This window comes from Aspergillus brunneoviolaceus (assembly GCF_003184695.1).
Source record: "Aspergillus brunneoviolaceus CBS 621.78 unplaced genomic scaffold BO95scaffold_109, whole genome shotgun sequence".
Classification (NCBI taxonomy): Eukaryota; Fungi; Ascomycota; class Eurotiomycetes; order Eurotiales; family Aspergillaceae; genus Aspergillus; species Aspergillus brunneoviolaceus.
The window spans coordinates 25,060-42,180 of NW_020290839.1; the positions used below are offsets into that span (position 1 = coordinate 25,060).

The 17,121-nt window shown below is 53.9% G+C and overlaps 9 protein-coding genes across 9 annotated transcripts; 5 read left to right on the forward strand and 4 right to left on the reverse strand.

Annotated features, from left to right (window-relative positions):
* Positions 1 to 169: 169 nt before the first annotated feature.
* Positions 170 to 2,339, forward strand: BO95DRAFT_469049 (glycoside hydrolase family 15 protein; the record flags this gene model as incomplete). The annotated part of the gene is made up of 3 exons (XM_025589409.1): positions 170 to 1,919; positions 1,982 to 2,046; positions 2,118 to 2,339. 3 exons carry the CDS (start codon positions 170 to 172, stop codon positions 2,337 to 2,339), a joined length of 2,037 nt encoding a protein of 678 aa, XP_025436652.1.
* An 801-nt stretch (positions 2,340 to 3,140) lies between these two features.
* On the forward strand, positions 3,141 to 3,941 carry BO95DRAFT_469050 (uncharacterized protein; the record flags this gene model as incomplete). The annotated part of the gene is made up of 2 exons (XM_025589410.1): positions 3,141 to 3,658; positions 3,722 to 3,941. 2 exons carry the CDS (start codon positions 3,141 to 3,143, stop codon positions 3,939 to 3,941), a joined length of 738 nt encoding a protein of 245 aa, XP_025436653.1.
* Positions 3,942 to 4,313: 372 nt separating this feature from the next.
* Positions 4,314 to 5,741, forward strand: BO95DRAFT_23181 (class I SAM-dependent methyltransferase). Its single transcript, XM_025581277.1, has one exon. The coding sequence runs from the start codon at positions 4,464 to 4,466 to the stop codon at positions 5,451 to 5,453; it is 990 nt and encodes a 329-aa protein (XP_025436654.1). The 5' UTR covers positions 4,314 to 4,463; the 3' UTR covers positions 5,454 to 5,741.
* Positions 5,742 to 6,075: 334 nt separating this feature from the next.
* Positions 6,076 to 6,877, reverse strand: BO95DRAFT_23201 (uncharacterized protein). Its single transcript, XM_025581278.1, has 2 exons — positions 6,718 to 6,877; positions 6,076 to 6,646 (listed from the first exon to the last, which is right to left on the reverse strand). The coding sequence occupies exons 1-2, from the start codon at positions 6,766 to 6,768 to the stop codon at positions 6,209 to 6,211; spliced, it is 489 nt and encodes a 162-aa protein (XP_025436655.1). The 5' UTR covers positions 6,769 to 6,877; the 3' UTR covers positions 6,076 to 6,208.
* A 280-nt stretch (positions 6,878 to 7,157) lies between these two features.
* On the reverse strand, positions 7,158 to 8,689 carry BO95DRAFT_486445 (acyl-CoA desaturase; the record flags this gene model as incomplete). The annotated part of the gene is made up of 1 exon (XM_025590453.1): positions 7,158 to 8,689. One exon carries the CDS (start codon positions 8,687 to 8,689, stop codon positions 7,406 to 7,408), a length of 1,284 nt encoding a protein of 427 aa, XP_025436656.1. The 3' UTR covers positions 7,158 to 7,405.
* Positions 8,690 to 8,948: 259 nt separating this feature from the next.
* On the forward strand, positions 8,949 to 10,182 carry BO95DRAFT_488242 (uncharacterized protein). Its single transcript, XM_025590506.1, has 2 exons — positions 8,949 to 9,318; positions 9,389 to 10,182. The coding sequence occupies exons 1-2, from the start codon at positions 9,211 to 9,213 to the stop codon at positions 10,154 to 10,156; spliced, it is 876 nt and encodes a 291-aa protein (XP_025436657.1). The 5' UTR covers positions 8,949 to 9,210; the 3' UTR covers positions 10,157 to 10,182.
* A 109-nt stretch (positions 10,183 to 10,291) lies between these two features.
* Positions 10,292 to 11,968, reverse strand: BO95DRAFT_469055 (MFS transporter; the record flags this gene model as incomplete). Its single annotated transcript, XM_025589411.1, has 3 exons — positions 10,292 to 11,309; positions 11,378 to 11,754; positions 11,852 to 11,968. 3 exons carry the CDS (start codon positions 11,966 to 11,968, stop codon positions 10,292 to 10,294), a joined length of 1,512 nt encoding a protein of 503 aa, XP_025436658.1.
* A 785-nt stretch (positions 11,969 to 12,753) lies between these two features.
* BO95DRAFT_488254 (uncharacterized protein) lies at positions 12,754 to 13,780 on the forward strand (the record flags this gene model as incomplete). The annotated part of the gene is made up of 3 exons (XM_025590507.1): positions 12,754 to 12,945; positions 13,128 to 13,144; positions 13,207 to 13,780. Coding segments are annotated over 3 exons (597 nt in total), but the record flags the coding sequence as incomplete, so codon positions are not given.
* A 237-nt stretch (positions 13,781 to 14,017) lies between these two features.
* Positions 14,018 to 15,859, reverse strand: BO95DRAFT_376295 (uncharacterized protein; the record flags this gene model as incomplete). The annotated part of the gene is made up of 1 exon (XM_025583192.1): positions 14,018 to 15,859. One exon carries the CDS (start codon positions 15,857 to 15,859, stop codon positions 14,018 to 14,020), a length of 1,842 nt encoding a protein of 613 aa, XP_025436660.1.
* Positions 15,860 to 17,121: the final 1,262 nt, after the last annotated feature.

A 17,121-nucleotide genomic window follows, 5' to 3' on the forward strand; every position in this document is an offset into this window, starting at 1 on the left:
TCTCTCTTTCTTTCTTTCTTTCCTTCATTCTGTCTCTGTTTCTCTCTGTCCCCCCCGGATCGTCAATTCTTCCTCATCCCATTATCACTTCATTTCTCATTTCTCTCCCTGTGTCAGATAACATTTGGTTCATCATCATCATTGTCAATCAAACACAACCTCCCAGGTCATGCAAGGCGACAAAGAATACTGTGGCCTCGAGGATTATGGCCTGGTGGGCGACATGCACACCTGTGCCCTGGTCAGCAAGAATGGCAGCATCGACTCCATGTGCTGGCCGGTCTTTGACTCGCCCTCCATTTTCTGTCGCATTCTCGACAAAGCAAAGGGCGGCCACTTCTCCATCACTCCCAGTCGTGGTCTGCACAATCCCCTGAGCAAGCAGCGCTACCGTCCCTACACCAATATGCTCGAGACCCGCTGGATCCACGATGAGGGAGTCATCAACATCCTCGATTACTTCCCCATCACCAAGCCCAAGTCGCCCGTCGTGGGAAGTCAAGAGCTGCCCGGGTGGTGCCATTGCAATCAGCCCAGTCTCCCCGGGGAACCCCATCATGTTTGTTATTCCGGTCTAATCCGCAAGGCGGAATGTGTGCGGGGCGAGATGGACATTGAGATTGAGATCTTTCCCGCCTTCAACTATGCCCGAGACTCTCATACCGCTCAGTTGTCGCGAGGCGATGGGGTTCATCGGGCCCACTTTCAGTCGGCGGCCCAGCGACTCCAGGTCAGTGTACTGGTCGATGCTGGGGAATTGGCCGCCGACGCACAACTGACTCCGGAACTCCGACTGTCGGAGCGACCGGGTCACCTGGGTCCGGGTTTGGTCGGCAAGATCACCTTGAAGGAAGGCCAGTCGATCACTCTACTCCTTCATGATCAGGAGTCAATCACCTCCAATGCCTTGGTGTTGGGCCCGGAGCTGAGACGGTTGGAGCGAACGACGGGCGACTTCTGGTCCGACTGGACCAGCAAATGTACCTTCCGCGGACATTACCGCGAACAGGTCGAACGAAGCCTGTTGGTTCTCAAACTACTCACCTACAAACCCACCGGTGCGATCGTGGCTGCACCGACCTTTTCCCTTCCCGAGCACATTGGGGGCAGTCGCAATTGGGACTATCGCTACTCGTGGGTGCGCGACGCGGCTTTCACGGTCTACGTCTTTCTAAAGAACGGCTACCCCGAGGAGGCCGAATCATACATCAACTTCATCTTCGATCGCATTTTCCCACCCTTGTCCCAGAACGCCAAGCCTGGAGATCCCTTCTTGCCCATCATGGTCACCATTCACGGCGAACGGGAGATCCCCGAGACGGAACTCGATCATCTCGAGGGATATCGAGGAAGCCGGCCGGTGCGAATTGGAAACGGGGCGGCCACCCATATCCAACTCGACATCTACGGGGAGCTGATGGACAGCATCTACCTGTACAACAAGCATGCAGCCGACATCTCCTACGACCACTGGCTTGCTATCCGTCGCATGGTCGACTTTGTGATTGAGGTTCGCCATCAACCCGATCAGTCCATCTGGGAAGTCCGCGGTCCTCCCCAGAACTTTGTGTATTCTAAGATCATGCTGTGGGTTGCGCTTGACCGCGGTATTCGACTGGCAGAGAAACGCTCGAATCTACCTTGTCCGGCACGGGCCCGGTGGGTGCAGGAGCGAGACGACTTGTATGACGAGATCATGACCAAGGGGTACAACGCGGAAAAAGGATTCTTCTGCATGAGCTACGAGAATCGGGATGCATTGGATGCGGCGGTTCTCATTGCTCCGCTCGTCTTCTTCATCGCTCCCAACGACCCGCGTCTCCTGAGCACGATCCAGAAGATCATGGAACCTCCAGCCCGGGGAGGATTGAGTGTCGCCAACATGGTATCGCGATACGATACGGGAAAGATTGACGATGGTGAGTGAATCATCGAGTGCGGGCGGGCGGGTTTCACTGGGCGGTACTGACACGCATAATAGGGGTGGGCGGGAACGAAGGTGCATTCCTGATGGTTACCTTCTGGCTTGTTGAAGCGATGATGCGCGTACGTACAATCTTTTTGATATTTGCTTTCGCTTCCGCTCGTCATCTAATCCGGACTTTCTGTACATCTAGGCTGCTCGATCCAAGGAGTATCTCCCTCATAATCAATTTTTCAAGCAGCTGCGGAGAACAGCTACCTCGCAGTTTGACAGTATTCTGTCATTTGCAAACCACCTGGGCATGTTTTCGGAAGAAGTGGCCTCATCAGGGGAGCAGATTGGTAACATGCCGCAAGCATTCAGTCATCTCGCCTGCGTCAGTGCCGCGATGAATCTTGGGGGTGGAGAGAAATAAAACATATTACATAGGATACAATATACAGCATACACGTTCTCTGTGTCGACATAGATTTGGTGCCGGTCGGCTGAGTGCCTCTCGTCGGCAGAAGTCTTGTAAAAATCAAACAATTTCAAAACTCAAAGCAAGCTATGTTGCGTCTTATCTCACTAACCTGACCCATGTCATCTCGTGTCTGTTTGCCATTGGCGATGCGAGTTTTTTCTTTTTCGATCCACTCGCGCTCGCAAAGCTAACTCCCACGTACGCTGACTGCCACAACCACGTACCATCAAGGGTGAAATCTCAAAACAACGACCTGTAATAGAGCATTTCTACGAGTTTTGTGATACCAGTACACCCGGACAAAGTCACTACACTTCGCGTGAGCAGTATTTGGCAGCGCCCGCTTCCCCAACCTGAATACGAGCCGAGGGACTACATCGTCATCTTAGTCAGTCATGTTTGTTTGGGCGTTTTCGAGTGACCTTTCACAGACAGCACAGGCCTACGACGATTGAACACCAGCTTTGACTGGCTTCTGTAGTGGTAGGCGATAGGTTCAGCTCGTCGCCCCGTATTGAATGTGGTAGGCCACAGTTCCGATAATATCATTGGCGAAATCGCGAGGTCGGAGATCCCTGATCCCGGAGAGAGGCTGCACATGATATCTGCTGCAGATTGCATTGTAAGGTGGGCCAGGTCGTTTAAAATGATGATGACCGCCGCCTCAGCTTTCCCCCTCGAAGTAGGTCCCAGCGTTGCGGAATCAGGCCCTTTCGTCTTCTGGAAACATCATTCTCACCCAAGATCTTCAGCATGGACGGCTTCGATGTGACTACAGCGCCGGAAGCCTACCAGGCTGTCAAGCCCATCGCGGACCTCTTCGTCCTCGGGATGGGTCTAGGCTGGACAATCAACTACATCGGCATGGTGCACGTCTCCTTCCGCGACAAGACCTATGCGATGGCGATCATACCTCTCTGTTCCAACATTGCCTGGGAAACCGTGTTCGGGTTAATCTACCCATCGAAAAGCCTTATCGAACAGGGAGTCTTCTTCGTGGGCCTGGCGATCAACTTCGCCATCATCTACGCCGCCATTAAACATGCCCCCAACGAATGGAACCACGCGCTGCTCGTCCAGCGCAACCTCGCGCTCATCTTCCTGATTGGCATCGTTATCTTCTTGACCGGATTTCTGGCACTGTCGCGCGAGATCAGCCCCTCCCTGGCCTACTCCTGGGGTGCGGTCTTCTGCCAGCTCGCGCTGAGTGCCGGGGCACTCTGCCAGTTGGTGAGCCGGGGCAGCATCCGCGGCGCCTCGTATACTCTGTGGTAAGCACCCCTGCCCTAACGATGCCTTCATGCGCTTTGGCAACGACGTACTGACAGGTTCAGGCTCTCTCGCTTCCTCGGATCCTGCTGCACGGTGGTCTTCGCTGGGCTGCGGTGGTGGTACTGGCCGGAGTCATTTGCGTGGCTGAACAGTCCCTTGGTGCTGTGGAGTCTGGCGGTGTTTCTGCTTTTGGATATCTCGTATGGGTTTTGTTATTGGTATGTTCAGCGCTGGGAGCAGATGCAGTTGGGGAAAGGGGGCGGCAAAGATAAAAGTGGATGATGGCGGATAGACTTGGGCCTGTGGATGTTGTTGCCCTGGTTATTTGCTGTTATTGCTTGCTACAAGAGGAGTCCATTGGTGGCGAGAGTGGTAAGTATGTATAAATACTGTGACCATAAATGATTATTGAGACTCGGAAATCAGGCAGAACCGTTAAACTAGACTGACTGCCAACGCAGCAATTTCTCACCGCCAGCGTCACACGATAGTAACCGGCCTGAAGTACGGAGTACCATAACTTAGTTGGTCTGAAGTAGTACTAAAGTACTAAAGTACTAAGTTAGTTTATTCCCTAGTCTCGGCCCGGAAAAGACCGATCTCCGTATTTATTTGACCGGCACGTGGCACGATTTATTGCATGATGCTAAACTCCTTTAATCAAGTTTTCCTCAAGACGTGGTCTTTTTCTCCCCAAACTAAAGGGAGAAAGGAAAAGGCTAGAAAAATCAAGATCAATCGCTAAATAAATACTAGAATTATTTATTCTGCTATCCGATCCGTTCACTTGCACATTCGACCTCCATGGCTCATCGTGCAACCACCGATCCCATCGAAGTGGATATAGGGGAGGAGAATCCCGGGGTTGGTGGGGGAAATGAATCCTCCTCGTCAACCACCTCGCTGAGCTCGAGTATCTTGAAGTATGAATACCGACATGGTCGGCGGTATCACGCCTATCAATCGGGCAGCTACCCATTCCCCAACGATCAGCCCGAACAGGACCGGCTGGACATGATCCACCACGTCTTCTACCGCTTGCTGAACCAGCGGCTGTACCTGGCGCCCATTGACCCCAGTGGACTGCGAATGCTCGACATCGGCACGGGCACGGGCGTGTGGGCGATCCAGATGGGCGACGAGAACCCAACCATCGACAAGATCGTCGGCAATGACCTGAGCCCCATCCAGCCGGCTTGGGTGCCGCCCAACGTGCATTTCGTCGTCGACGACGTCGAGAAGGACTGGGTGGGTAACAAGCCCTACGACTACATCCACTGTCGCTACATGGCCGGGTCCATCCGCGACTGGCCCCGGCTGATCCAGCAGTGCTATGACAATCTGGCGCCCGGGGGTTGGCTGGAACTGCAGGAATCAGCCAACACGCTGTATTCCGAGGATGGGAGTCTGAAGCCCGATAGCTGGATGGTGAAGATGATGGAGGGGCTACTCGAGGCCGGGGACAAGATCGGGCAGACCCTGGACCCGGCGCCGTCCTTTGAGGGTTGGGTCCGGGAGGCGGGCTTCACCAACGTCCAGAAACACGAATTCAAGCTGCCCATCGGACCGTGGCCCAAGGATGCGCGGCTGAAGGAATGTGGGAGCTTCATGGGGGTCAATTTTATCGAGGGGGTGGAGGGGTTCACCGCGCAGCTCTTCATCGATGTTTTGGGCTGGACGCAGGAAGATGTCGCTGCTCTGAACGCTGGGGTCCGGGCTGAGGCTCTGAAGGGCGCGGTTCACCCCATCTTCGATTTCTTGGTGGTGACCGCACAAAAGCCCTTGACTGCTTAGGCTGATTGTTGAGTAGGTGCAGCGGAGGTGGCGGCGCGGAATCCAACGACCGGAACGATAAACGCAAAGCTGTATGTTATGTATAGAATCTGCGATGACCTTATTATTCTTATTATTTCCCATCCCCAACCCTTCCTGTCCAAGAATGCGACCGTCAACAAAGGTTCTTCGCAAGCTTTTTTATGGATTGAGCTTTGAAGGGCTGTGAGCGGCCCGATCTATGAGAATTGTGGACTCGTAAGTTTCAAGCTTATTATAGGGCCACCCGAGAACCCCACCACCTTTCCAAGGCAGCGCAGGGGTCCATCACCAGGCCGAACTTGGACCTTATCTTTCTTGCTGTGTGAGGTTGTTCGGGATTCGTTCGGACTTGGGTCGGGCTGTCTCGGTAGAATTTTCTTTCTCTCCGACTCGATAGCCGAGGCACCGACAGCCTCCGCGGCACACAGCCTCTTGGCAGAAAACATCAGAAAACATCCACCCTTGCATGTTGGAGGTAAGCTGGAGCTACGCGAGCCCCAATCTGCGCATAACGCGCAAACGTACAATCAAAGCGTTATGTTAGAGGTCCAGCGGTTCAACATGGCTCCGGAGTACTCAACCCGACATCGGAAGAGGCTGCTTCCCTGCCGGGAGTGGGATCCCTCGTCGGCCGAATATCATACTGGTTCAGCGAGGTCTGGAGGGGATCAAAGGCAAAGTCATCACTGTACGCGAGTCGCGTCAGGTAGAGCTCGCTTTCCAACGCACAGATCTTAGCATTCAGGCGTGTGATCTCCTCGTTTTTCTCTTGGTGGGCCTTCATCAAGGCGACATGTTTCTGCTGTAGTTTCCGGTGGTGACAGGATAACGCCCGGAAGCTCTTCTCGAGTTCGCGCGATGTGAGGGTTGACGGGCTGCGCGGTCGTGACGCAGTGGCCTGCGATCCTGTCAGTATAGTTATGACCGTGTCGTGGTACAAGAACAAGGCCTCCTACTGGAGCTGTTTTTCGACTAGGCTTTGCGCTTCGCTGCTCCGAACATAGGCGCGTGCAAGCTGTGCAGCTCGTCACATCGCCAAGGTTTGCAGTTCCATTGCTTTGAACACATTCCGAGCTTACACGTGGCGGTTGCGACACCGTCTCTGACGCGCATGATGTTTGCGAATGTGTGTCAGAGGGTGTGCTCGCGAGACTTCTGCTGATACCGGATACCTGGAAGAGTTGTCAATCCGCCATCCCAGCAGGACAATCTGGCTCACTAAGGGTTAACTGACCTGACTCACGGGACTTAGAAGGGCATCATGTGCTACCGATGTCGTGACTGCGGATTCCATGTTTGTATCCACGCAAATTGAGCAGGTGTAGGGTAATGCAGTGCGAGGATGTGATCGTTCTTCCAAAGAGAGATGTCACGCATAGAACGGCCTTTCAATCTGAACTCGAGAGATCATATATAGAAAGTGTACTAAGACAACCTTGTCCCTTGCGTCATCAGGGATAAGTTAGTCAGTTAGTTTGTGAATTTGGTGCAGTCCGGAAAGTTCTCGAGCGTCTAGATTCGGCGAGAATATCGCGCATGGCCCCACAACGGGCAGACACTCCCATGCGGGTATTGCGGGCAACCTGGCCCGCAGAACAAGGGAACAAGGGAACAAGGGTCTCGAGAGACAAATGAAAAGGTGTGAATTCTAATGGAATACAAGACTCAACTGTTGGTATGAAAGTATACGCCAACGGCTGGCAACCAAGGCACACTAATGCCTCACTGACATCATATTGATCATTCTTTTTGCCGGCCGAGTATCTACATCACCTCAATACCCTCATTCCAAACCTGTTGCGTTGATGTCTATGGTTTCTTTCCGTCCAGCGCGGTCTTTTCTAAGCAAGGCAAACATACAGAAACCGCAACCTCATCATCGATCATCCCATCGTGCACGGCATTCAACATAATCAGAACCAATCATCTCCTTATTTTGTCTCTTCCACGAGCCTGGCGTACCTCATGCCGCACAGCAAGTTCTCCGCTCCGTTCGAATGGGCATAGACCCCACCAAAGAATTGCTCTGTGGCGTCTTTCCCCACCTGACTAAGAATGATCTTGGTACCACCCGGATGCTGATGTACGAATGGAGCCACATCGTAGATAATTCCCTTGAGACAGATCAAATGGTGGCCGCCGTTCGCTCTCTCGGTATACTCGGCCCAGGTCAACAGTGGAAGATCCTCAACCGGGGTTCCCCAACTGATCCCCTTGGCCTCCTGGTTCAACTTCTTCATCCTCTGCTGATGCGCGCCCATACTGACCTCATTGTCGGGGAACTGCTTCAGGTCGGACGTCATCCCAAACAAGGACAGGATGTAGATCGTCCACTTGGGGGGATCATAGTGGTACCAGCGCACTCCGCTGCGGTAGTCCATGGGAAACTCGTGGTGGTAGTTGTGGTAGCCCTCGCCTCCGGTCAGGAAGGAGGTGATGACGCTGTCGCGCGGCGAGTGTCGGTCGGAGTAGGTCTGGTCACCGAGACTGTGGGCGATGGAGTTGATAAAGAAGGTGCTCTGTTGGACAATGAACATCCGGATGGCACCGGCGTACACCAGGCCGCCCCACCAGTCGTCCCAGAGTAGCCCCGCGAAGACTGTGGGCAAGATGAACGCAGTGAGCACGAACAGCGACATGTAGTTGCGCCGCTGCCACATCACAATCTTGTCGTTCTTGAGGTCGGACACGTCGGTGCGCCCGGTGAGGCTGCGGTCCTGCGTGAAGATGATCCAGCCGAAGTGGGCATAGAACAGGCCCTTGTGCACGCTGTACGGATCCTGATCAGTGTCTGTGAAGCGGTGGTGGGCACGATGGTCACGCGCCCACGTGTAGGCATTGCCTTCGCCAACGGATGCTGCGAAGAAAGCGAGGAAGAACCGCGTTACTGTGGTTGCGGTGTAGGCGCGGTGAGACCAGAGCCGGTGGTAACCTGTCTGTAGATTAGTTTTGCACGATCTTCGGGTCAAGGAGAATGAAAGTGCTGACACACCTGCTGAAAGACTTATCCCACTGATAAAATAATAGACGATCGTGAGGATAGCCGTCTTCTTGTGCAAGGGAACCTGAGTGGCTCCAATGAACCCGAGCAAAGGAATACCCCAGATGATGAACATCCGGAACCACTCCAGACGCTTGAACCAATGGATCTCATTGAGCGGCTCGGCTGGAGGCTCTTTCCTCTCGGCCAGCATTTCTTTTTCTTGCACCGTCATTTTGGGGATTGTGAGACGAGAATTGGCGTCAGTCGATCAGTCAGTCCTGTCGCTGCAGATCGTGGTTTCAATATAGAACTCGAGAGCGCTGCAAGTTATGTACAAGAAGTGAGCCCAGTCTCACAAGCAAAACATCCCACAATCCGTCATTCCTGGGAGATACTTCGTGCAAGATTCGTTTGTCATGTCAACCACTGCAAGGCTGTTTGGGGTGGCATCTGGCAAGATGGACCCTCTGATCCGCAAATCCTTCAATCCCCAAATCCTTTCCCTGCAACCAAACAACGGCCAATTGATTTCTTCTCTGATTCCCAGATTGCTATGAGAAGAAGATAGACGCAAGAGTCTTTTCTAAAGCCACACTCGGCTTTCGATTTTCTCCTCATTCGAAGCTGAAGCCAGGCTATATTCAACCCAGGGTTGTATCTTGCCCCATCACATACCAAGTCAATCAACCCGCCAAACCATCACATTGAACACCGATTTTCAGCAAACACAGCATTTGGTTCAAGACAGCAATCATGATAGCCACCGAAATAGCCGGCTTAGTCGGCTCCTTATCGCCCAGCAAGGTCTTTCTCGTCGCATTTGCCGTACTGAACTGGAAATCTCTGCCCTTCGCATGGACGGTACGCCCACACTCGAGTCTACAGACACAATCCATTCCATCTAGCATCCCACTGACCCAAGGCCATCCAGACTCGTCTCGTCTACTGGTTCATCCGCGGGCTCTACGACCTCGCCCATCCACCCAGCAACCCCAGCCCGCCCGTCGACCTGCAAGGCAACCCAACCCACCCGATCTTCGCCGTCGGCACCACCACCTCCTACTGCTCCCTGCTCGAGACGGACTACAACTTCCACAAATCCAACAGCACCTACTACGCCGACTTGGACGCCTCGCGCATCACGCCCATGGCCTACTTCTACTGGCCCGGGCGCGAGAAAGTCAGCGCGGAGATCGATGCCGAACTCGCCGCCCAGGCCACAGCCGAGGGGAACCCGCCGCCGAGAAGTGCACCGATCTTCATCGCTCTCGGCGGCGTGTACTGCAGTTTCAAGAAGGAGATCAAGCCGTTCGAGCGGTACGAGATGCGGTCGCAGGTTGTGGCCTGGGATCGGAAGTGGATATACGTGCTGACACACTTTGTGAAGACGGGCAAGCGAAACAAGGATGGGAGCAGCATAGTCGCGGCGGTGGGAATGAGCAAGTACTGTGTGAAGAAGGGAAGATTGACGGTGCCCGTGGAGAGGTTGCTCGCCGCTGGGGGGAAGGTGCCTGTTAAGCCGGTGACGATGACGGACAAGAGCAGTGAGAGCAGCGTAGATGCACAGTTCGAGTTCACACCAGCTAGCAAGGCAGAAAGTGAGTGGACGTGGGAGCAAATCGAGGCGCAGCGGCTGCAAGGGTTGAAATACTGTCGGTCCTTTATGGGGATTGATGACGACTTTTATGGAAGTTCGTAGTAGAACTGCTGCTTTCTCTTTTTAGCAATGATATTAGAAGTGGAACCATGGACGGAAGTCCAGCAGAATATGATATTAGCTCTTCTATTGCTCGGTTTGTATACGGTATATATCTATCCATTCTACTACTCGAATCTACACCCCAGTGGCGTACTGGCTTCTCCTGCGCAACGCCGGCCCGTAAATCCACAACAGAATCGGGGCGGGCACCCCGATCACGAATCCGACCAAAGCAAGCACCGAGTTTCCCCAACCGTAGTGCAGCTTGTCATAGAGATACGGGGCAAACAGCGGGAAAGTAAACCCCGCCAGCGAGCGCAACGACTGCGCCCCCGCACTCGCCGACGCGGCGTAGGTGGGATACACATCCAAGGCATACAGTTGGGTGCACTGCGTGCCATACTTGACCCCGATGGCAAACAGCGCAATGCCGATGTCCGGCATGATCCAGTGCAAATGATGCTGCGCACTCCAGCCATACCACAGCAGTCCGACCGGGACCATTAGGGCACCGGGCAGCAGCAGCGGGAGACGGAACTCGGGCTGGGCGGTGGCATTGTTGCCCGCCACCAACCGGCGGTAGACGATGCCGATCAGCATGGCGCAGGATTGGGTGCCAATGATGTACCCCACGGCCAACCCCAGATAGTTCAAGCCAGCGATGCTGATCGACTGGCGGTACTGGGTGGTCCAGAGCTCGGCAAAGGTCGCCAGCGCCAGGTAGACCAGCCCGAACAAGTAGGAAATGTACAGGGTCAGCACCTGGAAGATGGGCTGCGTGGCCAGCAGAATATACGGCCGGGTGCAGGCAACCCGCAGTTTTTTGCGCAGACTCAGGTCGTCTTCCTCCCATTTGGTGCGGAGGGACGTGTTGCCTGTCTCCTTGCGTAGTCGGGCTGCTTTGCGACCCAGCAGCACCGGAGCGTAGGTCTCTTGGAAGAAAAAGGTGGCGATGAGTTGAAACAGACCATCGGCAATGCTCACGCTCCAGAAGGTCCAGCGCCAGGAGCTGTACTGAGTGATAAATCCACCTAGCAGAGGGCCTAGGGTTGGTCCCAGCAGCGTGACCATGGTGTAGATACTGACGGACAATCCTCGCTCTTCTTTGCGCCACAGATCCCCGAGAATGCCAGAAGCGATCACACTTGCCGCACTGTGGATGAATCAGATGATGAACACAGATCGATGAGGCCAATTAATGCCGGATATGGGGCAACCCACCTCCCTCCAAACCCAGCAAAGAACCGACAGACAATCAGCTGGGGCCCTGTTTGTGCAAACCCACACGCGGTATTGAAGGCGAGATAGATCAGATTGAATCCCTGCAGGATGACGCGCCTCCCATAGACCTCAGACATTGGGGCGGAGAATAGGGGCCCGAAGGCGTATGCCAGGAGGAAGATCGACAGGCTCATCGTCTGCTCGAAGGCATGGTGGATGTGCAGGTCTTTCGCGATCGTGCTCAAGGCTGGAGCGGTCATGGAGGTGGAGATGGGCGAGATGAAGGCAAAGGTTGAGGCGATGGCGGTCATCCTCCATCGCATCTTGAACGACCAGTTCTTCGGGTTGTCGGGATCATCTTCGCCGTCCCAGGTCACCTTGGAAGTGTCAATAGCGGATGGGAGGGGGAGGGGGAGGCTTAGATGAACACTGGTATGCCGTAGATGCAGTGTCCGACCGAAAGAGACGACTTACCAGGTTGATGTTGGAGTCTGTCTCGGAGGCTTGACATTCCTTGATCGGCAGTGGTGGCTCTTTGCTTTGGGCAGGGTCGGTCACGGGGACTGGCCCTTGAGACTGGGAAGTCTCCATACTGCCACGGTCGGAAAAGTCTCAGATCTGGAGAAATCAAGCAGATTGGGATGAAGAACAGAGCCAGCGGAAGATTTAACTGTGACACCGAGTGGGAAGCTACTCAGGGCGTGGCGACATTCGACCGGAAGGGGAGATTGATAGAGGGAGCGGAGAGAGAGATGTGGTGAGGGTTGTTGTTGTAGGGCCAGCATCGGTCTTGGCGTCCTCTCAACCCATTTTTTCCTGACTGATTGACTGACTGCACGGCACTACCTACTAGTAAGCTGGCCTCAACGGGAAATCTTCTTCTAGACTGATCAGAGAATCCGTTAGATTCATCAACGGCCAGCCTTGACTGCTGACCCCTCATGAGTTCCCACTCCGCAGCAAAAGAAAATGTTCTCCCCCTCACGCCTTCACGCCCCGTATTCCTGCATTCCTGCAATCCCCTATTCCTAGCCCTCCTTCCCCCCCACCTCCAAGGTTGGATTTGAGGCTCAATAGTCCAGCCTTAGTTTCATCCTTCGTGAATTCTGTCTCTGGCTCTGATCTGGTGGTGTTCTCAGGTTCCTGATCCATGGAAAAAAGCAACTAGCGGAGTCTTTGACCTGGCGGGAATTTCCGCTGTCATGGTACTCGGCCTTGACGGCTTCGACCTAGAGTGACTCCATGCAACCACTACATATCGCCATGGCCTATTTCAGATACATTGTGAAATCAGTCTCGCAGTCCACTTTATATCCCCCGTTATAGCAGACATGGCAGAGAGCCTGGAGCAATAGATAGTGATGGCGTCGCGGTCGGCTCTGAGCCAAGTCGGGCCGAGTAGTTGCCGAAATCCGGAGCTCACGACGGTTAGTCATCGCTGCTCGCCCGGCTTTCGGCATTGCGTCTCTCCGCTCTGCCTTCCATGTCTACTACAAGTCTACAACCACATGGCTGCTAATCGCCTACATGAATTGAAATTCTGTAATCAAGTATTAGCCAGTAGCCTAGTGAGCTAGTGCCGCTGTACTGATGCACTGGATCTTTTTCTCGAACATCCACCACGTGTAGTTAGCTGGGGTCCACTGTTTTCGATGCAGGATGCAACCCTAGTACTCTGTAGCAGGATCACTCGTTCGGGGTCTAAGAAATTATTCTAATCAGCTTCGTACTACGAAAACAAAGATCATAGGAAAGTCAAAGTAGCAGGTCTGTATGACTTGGGAGGCTGGTTGATATCCGCGGGAACGCCGCCAAGCCACATGGTATAGATATACGTTGTCCTACTACAACGGATGGTTTCGAGGGTCCGTTCTTAACATTGCAACCTCTGACAGAGAATGCCAGTTTCCAACTCGAGAAATTGACCATGACAGCGTCAGTCAAAGACTCCGAATCGTCAAATTACCGCACGGATCGATTGACCCTACTCCATACAGTCACAGAGCACTGGGCGAAAAGCGAAAAGCGATGAAACCTCATCCTACCCGCAACGTACCCACATTCCCGTGGAAAAGGAAAATCATGCTCCACCGCGCGGATAAGGCCCTAGGTCAACCAATTGATATTGATCAGTGGTCGTGGAAGTGTTGGGACAAGATCCCTGCAAGATTTCAAGGCTACAAGCACATGGCTGGACAGACACCGGTCCTAGGCTAGGTTGCTAGCCCGCTAGTCTGGCTCTCATGCATTATTGCTCCACCAACACGCAAGCGAGAGGGTCTAGCCTCAAACGAGGAATTGGGGTTGACAGGGCCCGGCTGTTTTGGGGATCTTGACGAGATCAAGCGCGCTAAATCTGGAGTGGGGGAGCAAATCTCAACCCCCAAGAGTGCTTAGACAAAGCTTGCCAACATAGGTTGTTGGATTTGAAAGGATTGGCAATTGGGAATGGAAGGGAGAGGTGGGACGCGGCTATGCTGGGTGGGGCGGCCGGAGGCCCATCTCTAGCCGATCGTGCTGGCGTTCTACTTCGTAGCCCAGACAAAATGATTGGAAAAGAAAGAAAAAATTGCGTTTGTGGTTTGGAAAAGAATGAACATATAGACTTCTATGGACGGTAGGTCTCAGAGGATATTCCGTTCAGAGATCAGAGGTTGGCTTGAGCTGAGAAAGGTAAGCATCCTCACGATGCGTATCGCCATGGATGCTGCTGGCATCGAATCCGGGGAATGCTTCTTCTCCGAGGTCATCGATTACCTCGCGTACCTGGACTGCTAGAGCATTGCGGGTCGCTCGAATTTGACTCAAAGATCCTGATGAACGTGGGTTCAATGCGACCAACAACGGTGGTAAAGACTTCAAAATATCCATACCAGTGTCGCCGATCTCGAGCGCTGCAAACGACACCCCGACCAGGAGAGCGAAGAACCCGATCGCAAATTGCCACAAAGGGACAGAATCTGGGATGTAAGTATGCACCTGCATATACCAGGGCAGAAGATGAGAATAGTGGCCACCAGAGCGCTCGTAGCGCAGCCAGAAGCAGACCAGGAAGGTGTACCAAGTATACAGCGCCGGGACTAATCCAAGCGCCACCAGGATCTTCCAGCTTGCAACGACGTCTTGGGCTCGGACTTTAACCACTGATGCTGCTAATGCTTGCCGTTTCTTCTTAACCGAAATCACCTTGGTGGTCACGAAGACAGGCCAAAACAAAAGTACCCCGGGAAGGGTGCCGACGCTTAAGACGACCAACTCCGTAAGTCGATACAGTAGCGTAGCAAAGGCCACCAGCCATGGGCGATCGGTGGCATTGCCCCATTCCACCTGGTGGTCCTTAATGCCCAGTGCTCGAAGCTTGACATTGTAATCCAAGACTGCCTTCTTGAGTCGCACCACTCGCGGGTCATCCCGGTATCTCGTGTACCCCTTGAGTAGCCGCCGGTTCCATTGAACCACCAACGGCAAGGGCAGCTTCTTGCCGATCGGCTTATACAGGCGTCTGGTGGCCTGGATCAGTTGTAGGGTCTCGTGGTCCGGACTGGGTTGAGTGACCGCTGCGAGACCATCATTGATCGTCTCCAGCAGGGAGCCGATGGCATTGCGCTTCTGTGCTCCCCCGGCTTCGTAGGCCTTGACCTGATCGGGATGAACATCGATGGGATGGCCAAACTCAATGACCGCCCGCGATCGAAATTTATGGGCATGAAAGTAGTTCATGCCGCAAGGGATGATGGACAAGCCACAGTCCGGATCCCGCGATAGGGCTCCGAGGGCCATGATGGCTACACCGGCCTTCAAGGGCAGCAGGTCCGAGCGGTCATGGCTGCCGCCCTCCGGGAAGATGCCGATGCAGGCCCCCTGCGACAACTCTTGCCAGACGGAGGCAAACATGCGTTTCTGATCAATGTGCGGGGCGACCTTGAACCTCGTTCCTTCGCCCGTCGCCGGTGTCAGCAGAGCCATGGCGTGTGGAGTCTGGAACGGGGCTCGAAGCCGGAGCTCAGTCGGCCCTATGATCTCCTCAATGTACTGGCTTTCTGGCACTGCTTTACCGACCTTGGGCAGGATGATGCTGCCTCCGACCATGAAGTCTGGTCCCGTGAAGTCAGTGTCAATACCACTAATGCGAGTCGGGTCCCCTTCGGGCGAGGCAAGGTAGATGGTCCCCTGGCCCGGTCGGACATGGTCCATGGCGCGGGTGACGGGAAGATTGCCCAAGGCGCCCGCGATGGTGCCAATGTAGGGCTCGTGCAGTGATTTCTCCGCGATGAGGAAGGAGATACGGCGGCCAACATGCTTCTTCATCAGCTGCATCAAGACCAGCGAGTCGACGAATTGATTGGCGTGTGGCGCAGCCACCAGGATGACGGGTCCCTTGTTGGGGACCCGGAAGGAATTGCGAGTCGAGACCTCCCGGAAGAAGACATCCAGCGTAACACTGAGAACGTGAAGCCCCAGGTCATACACCCAGGGGATCATTGGCTTGGCTCGTGCAGAGCTTGCCACTAACTGCTGTTGGAGTCGATTCTCGCGTAAGTCAGCCTGATGGGATTCTGCGTGCGGCGGCTGACGGGGATCGTTCTGGGTGGCCATGGCAGTGAGAATCGACCTGCTTATTTCGTCAACAGGTGGTAGTCTCGTCCAGAAAGAAGATTCTGGCTGCGAGCGGGCGTAGCAAACATTGCCGAATTATGAGTGTTTGAGCGAATTGCGAGTGAGAGAGTCCGACAGGATTGCCATGAGAATCTCAATGAGCCGCGATGGAGACACTAAGGCTGCTAACCACGCCCCAGCTGGATGCCTCCACTTCATCCTGCCAGTCTTGGAGCGGGTCCGGCGGGCTCGATCATTGGAGACGGCGTATTTCCACGGACGTCGCCAGTCGCTGGAGATGTAACATCTTGGACTGCCTACTGACGGCCAGGATCGATGTAGGTAAGAAGGACAGGAAACTCCGAATGGTCGGTAATTGACTTGGTCATTTCGGCTTAATAATGGTCACTCAGGATGCAAACCAAGGCGTTTAGGAATGTGGTGTGAAGGTTGGAGTGTGCGAGTAAGAAATTGGTCAATCTTAGCGTGTGACAGCCTCCAACTGGTGGGCCCTAATTGGGTGGCCGTGCATCCTGTCCGGCAGGGTCCTTTGAACCTTTTTGCAGCTGGGAAGGCGATAGCTTGTGGGTGTTATAGAAGTGGAGCGCCTAACCACCTTCGTCTTTCCCCCCACTTCACCGTGAAGATATGTTCAGAACTTAAGCTTCCGTTTTGGTACTGAGTATCAGACCAGGGGGGGAATCTTAATATTGACTAATATAGCCCAAGACAATACGAGGAAGGCTGCATGGTGGTTTCCAAAAGGACGATCCTTCTATTTTTGGCTAGGAGGAATTATGGCAGAGAGTCTGATCCTCAACCCTATGTGGCAGGAGATGAGGGTGACTGCATAACTTGGTCAGCCTCCATTGTTCTCGAATTTTTTTTTCGGGCAGAAAAACGGTTGCCAGGAAAGTCAAGAATAAGAATACACCGTCAAGGAGACAACTTAAGGTATAAATACCAGCGAGCAGGTATTTTGAGTTGAGGAGGTGAAAAGTGACTTGGGAAGGTATCAGTGGTGGTAGTTAGAGGGAACGGGCCGGGAGATTAATCGGGCGGGTGTGATTGGTGATCCGGTAGGTTTTTATCTCCGCCAGCCAGCCCGGGATCCTTCCGCGGTCTAGAAGCCCTGAACCACTGGTAAC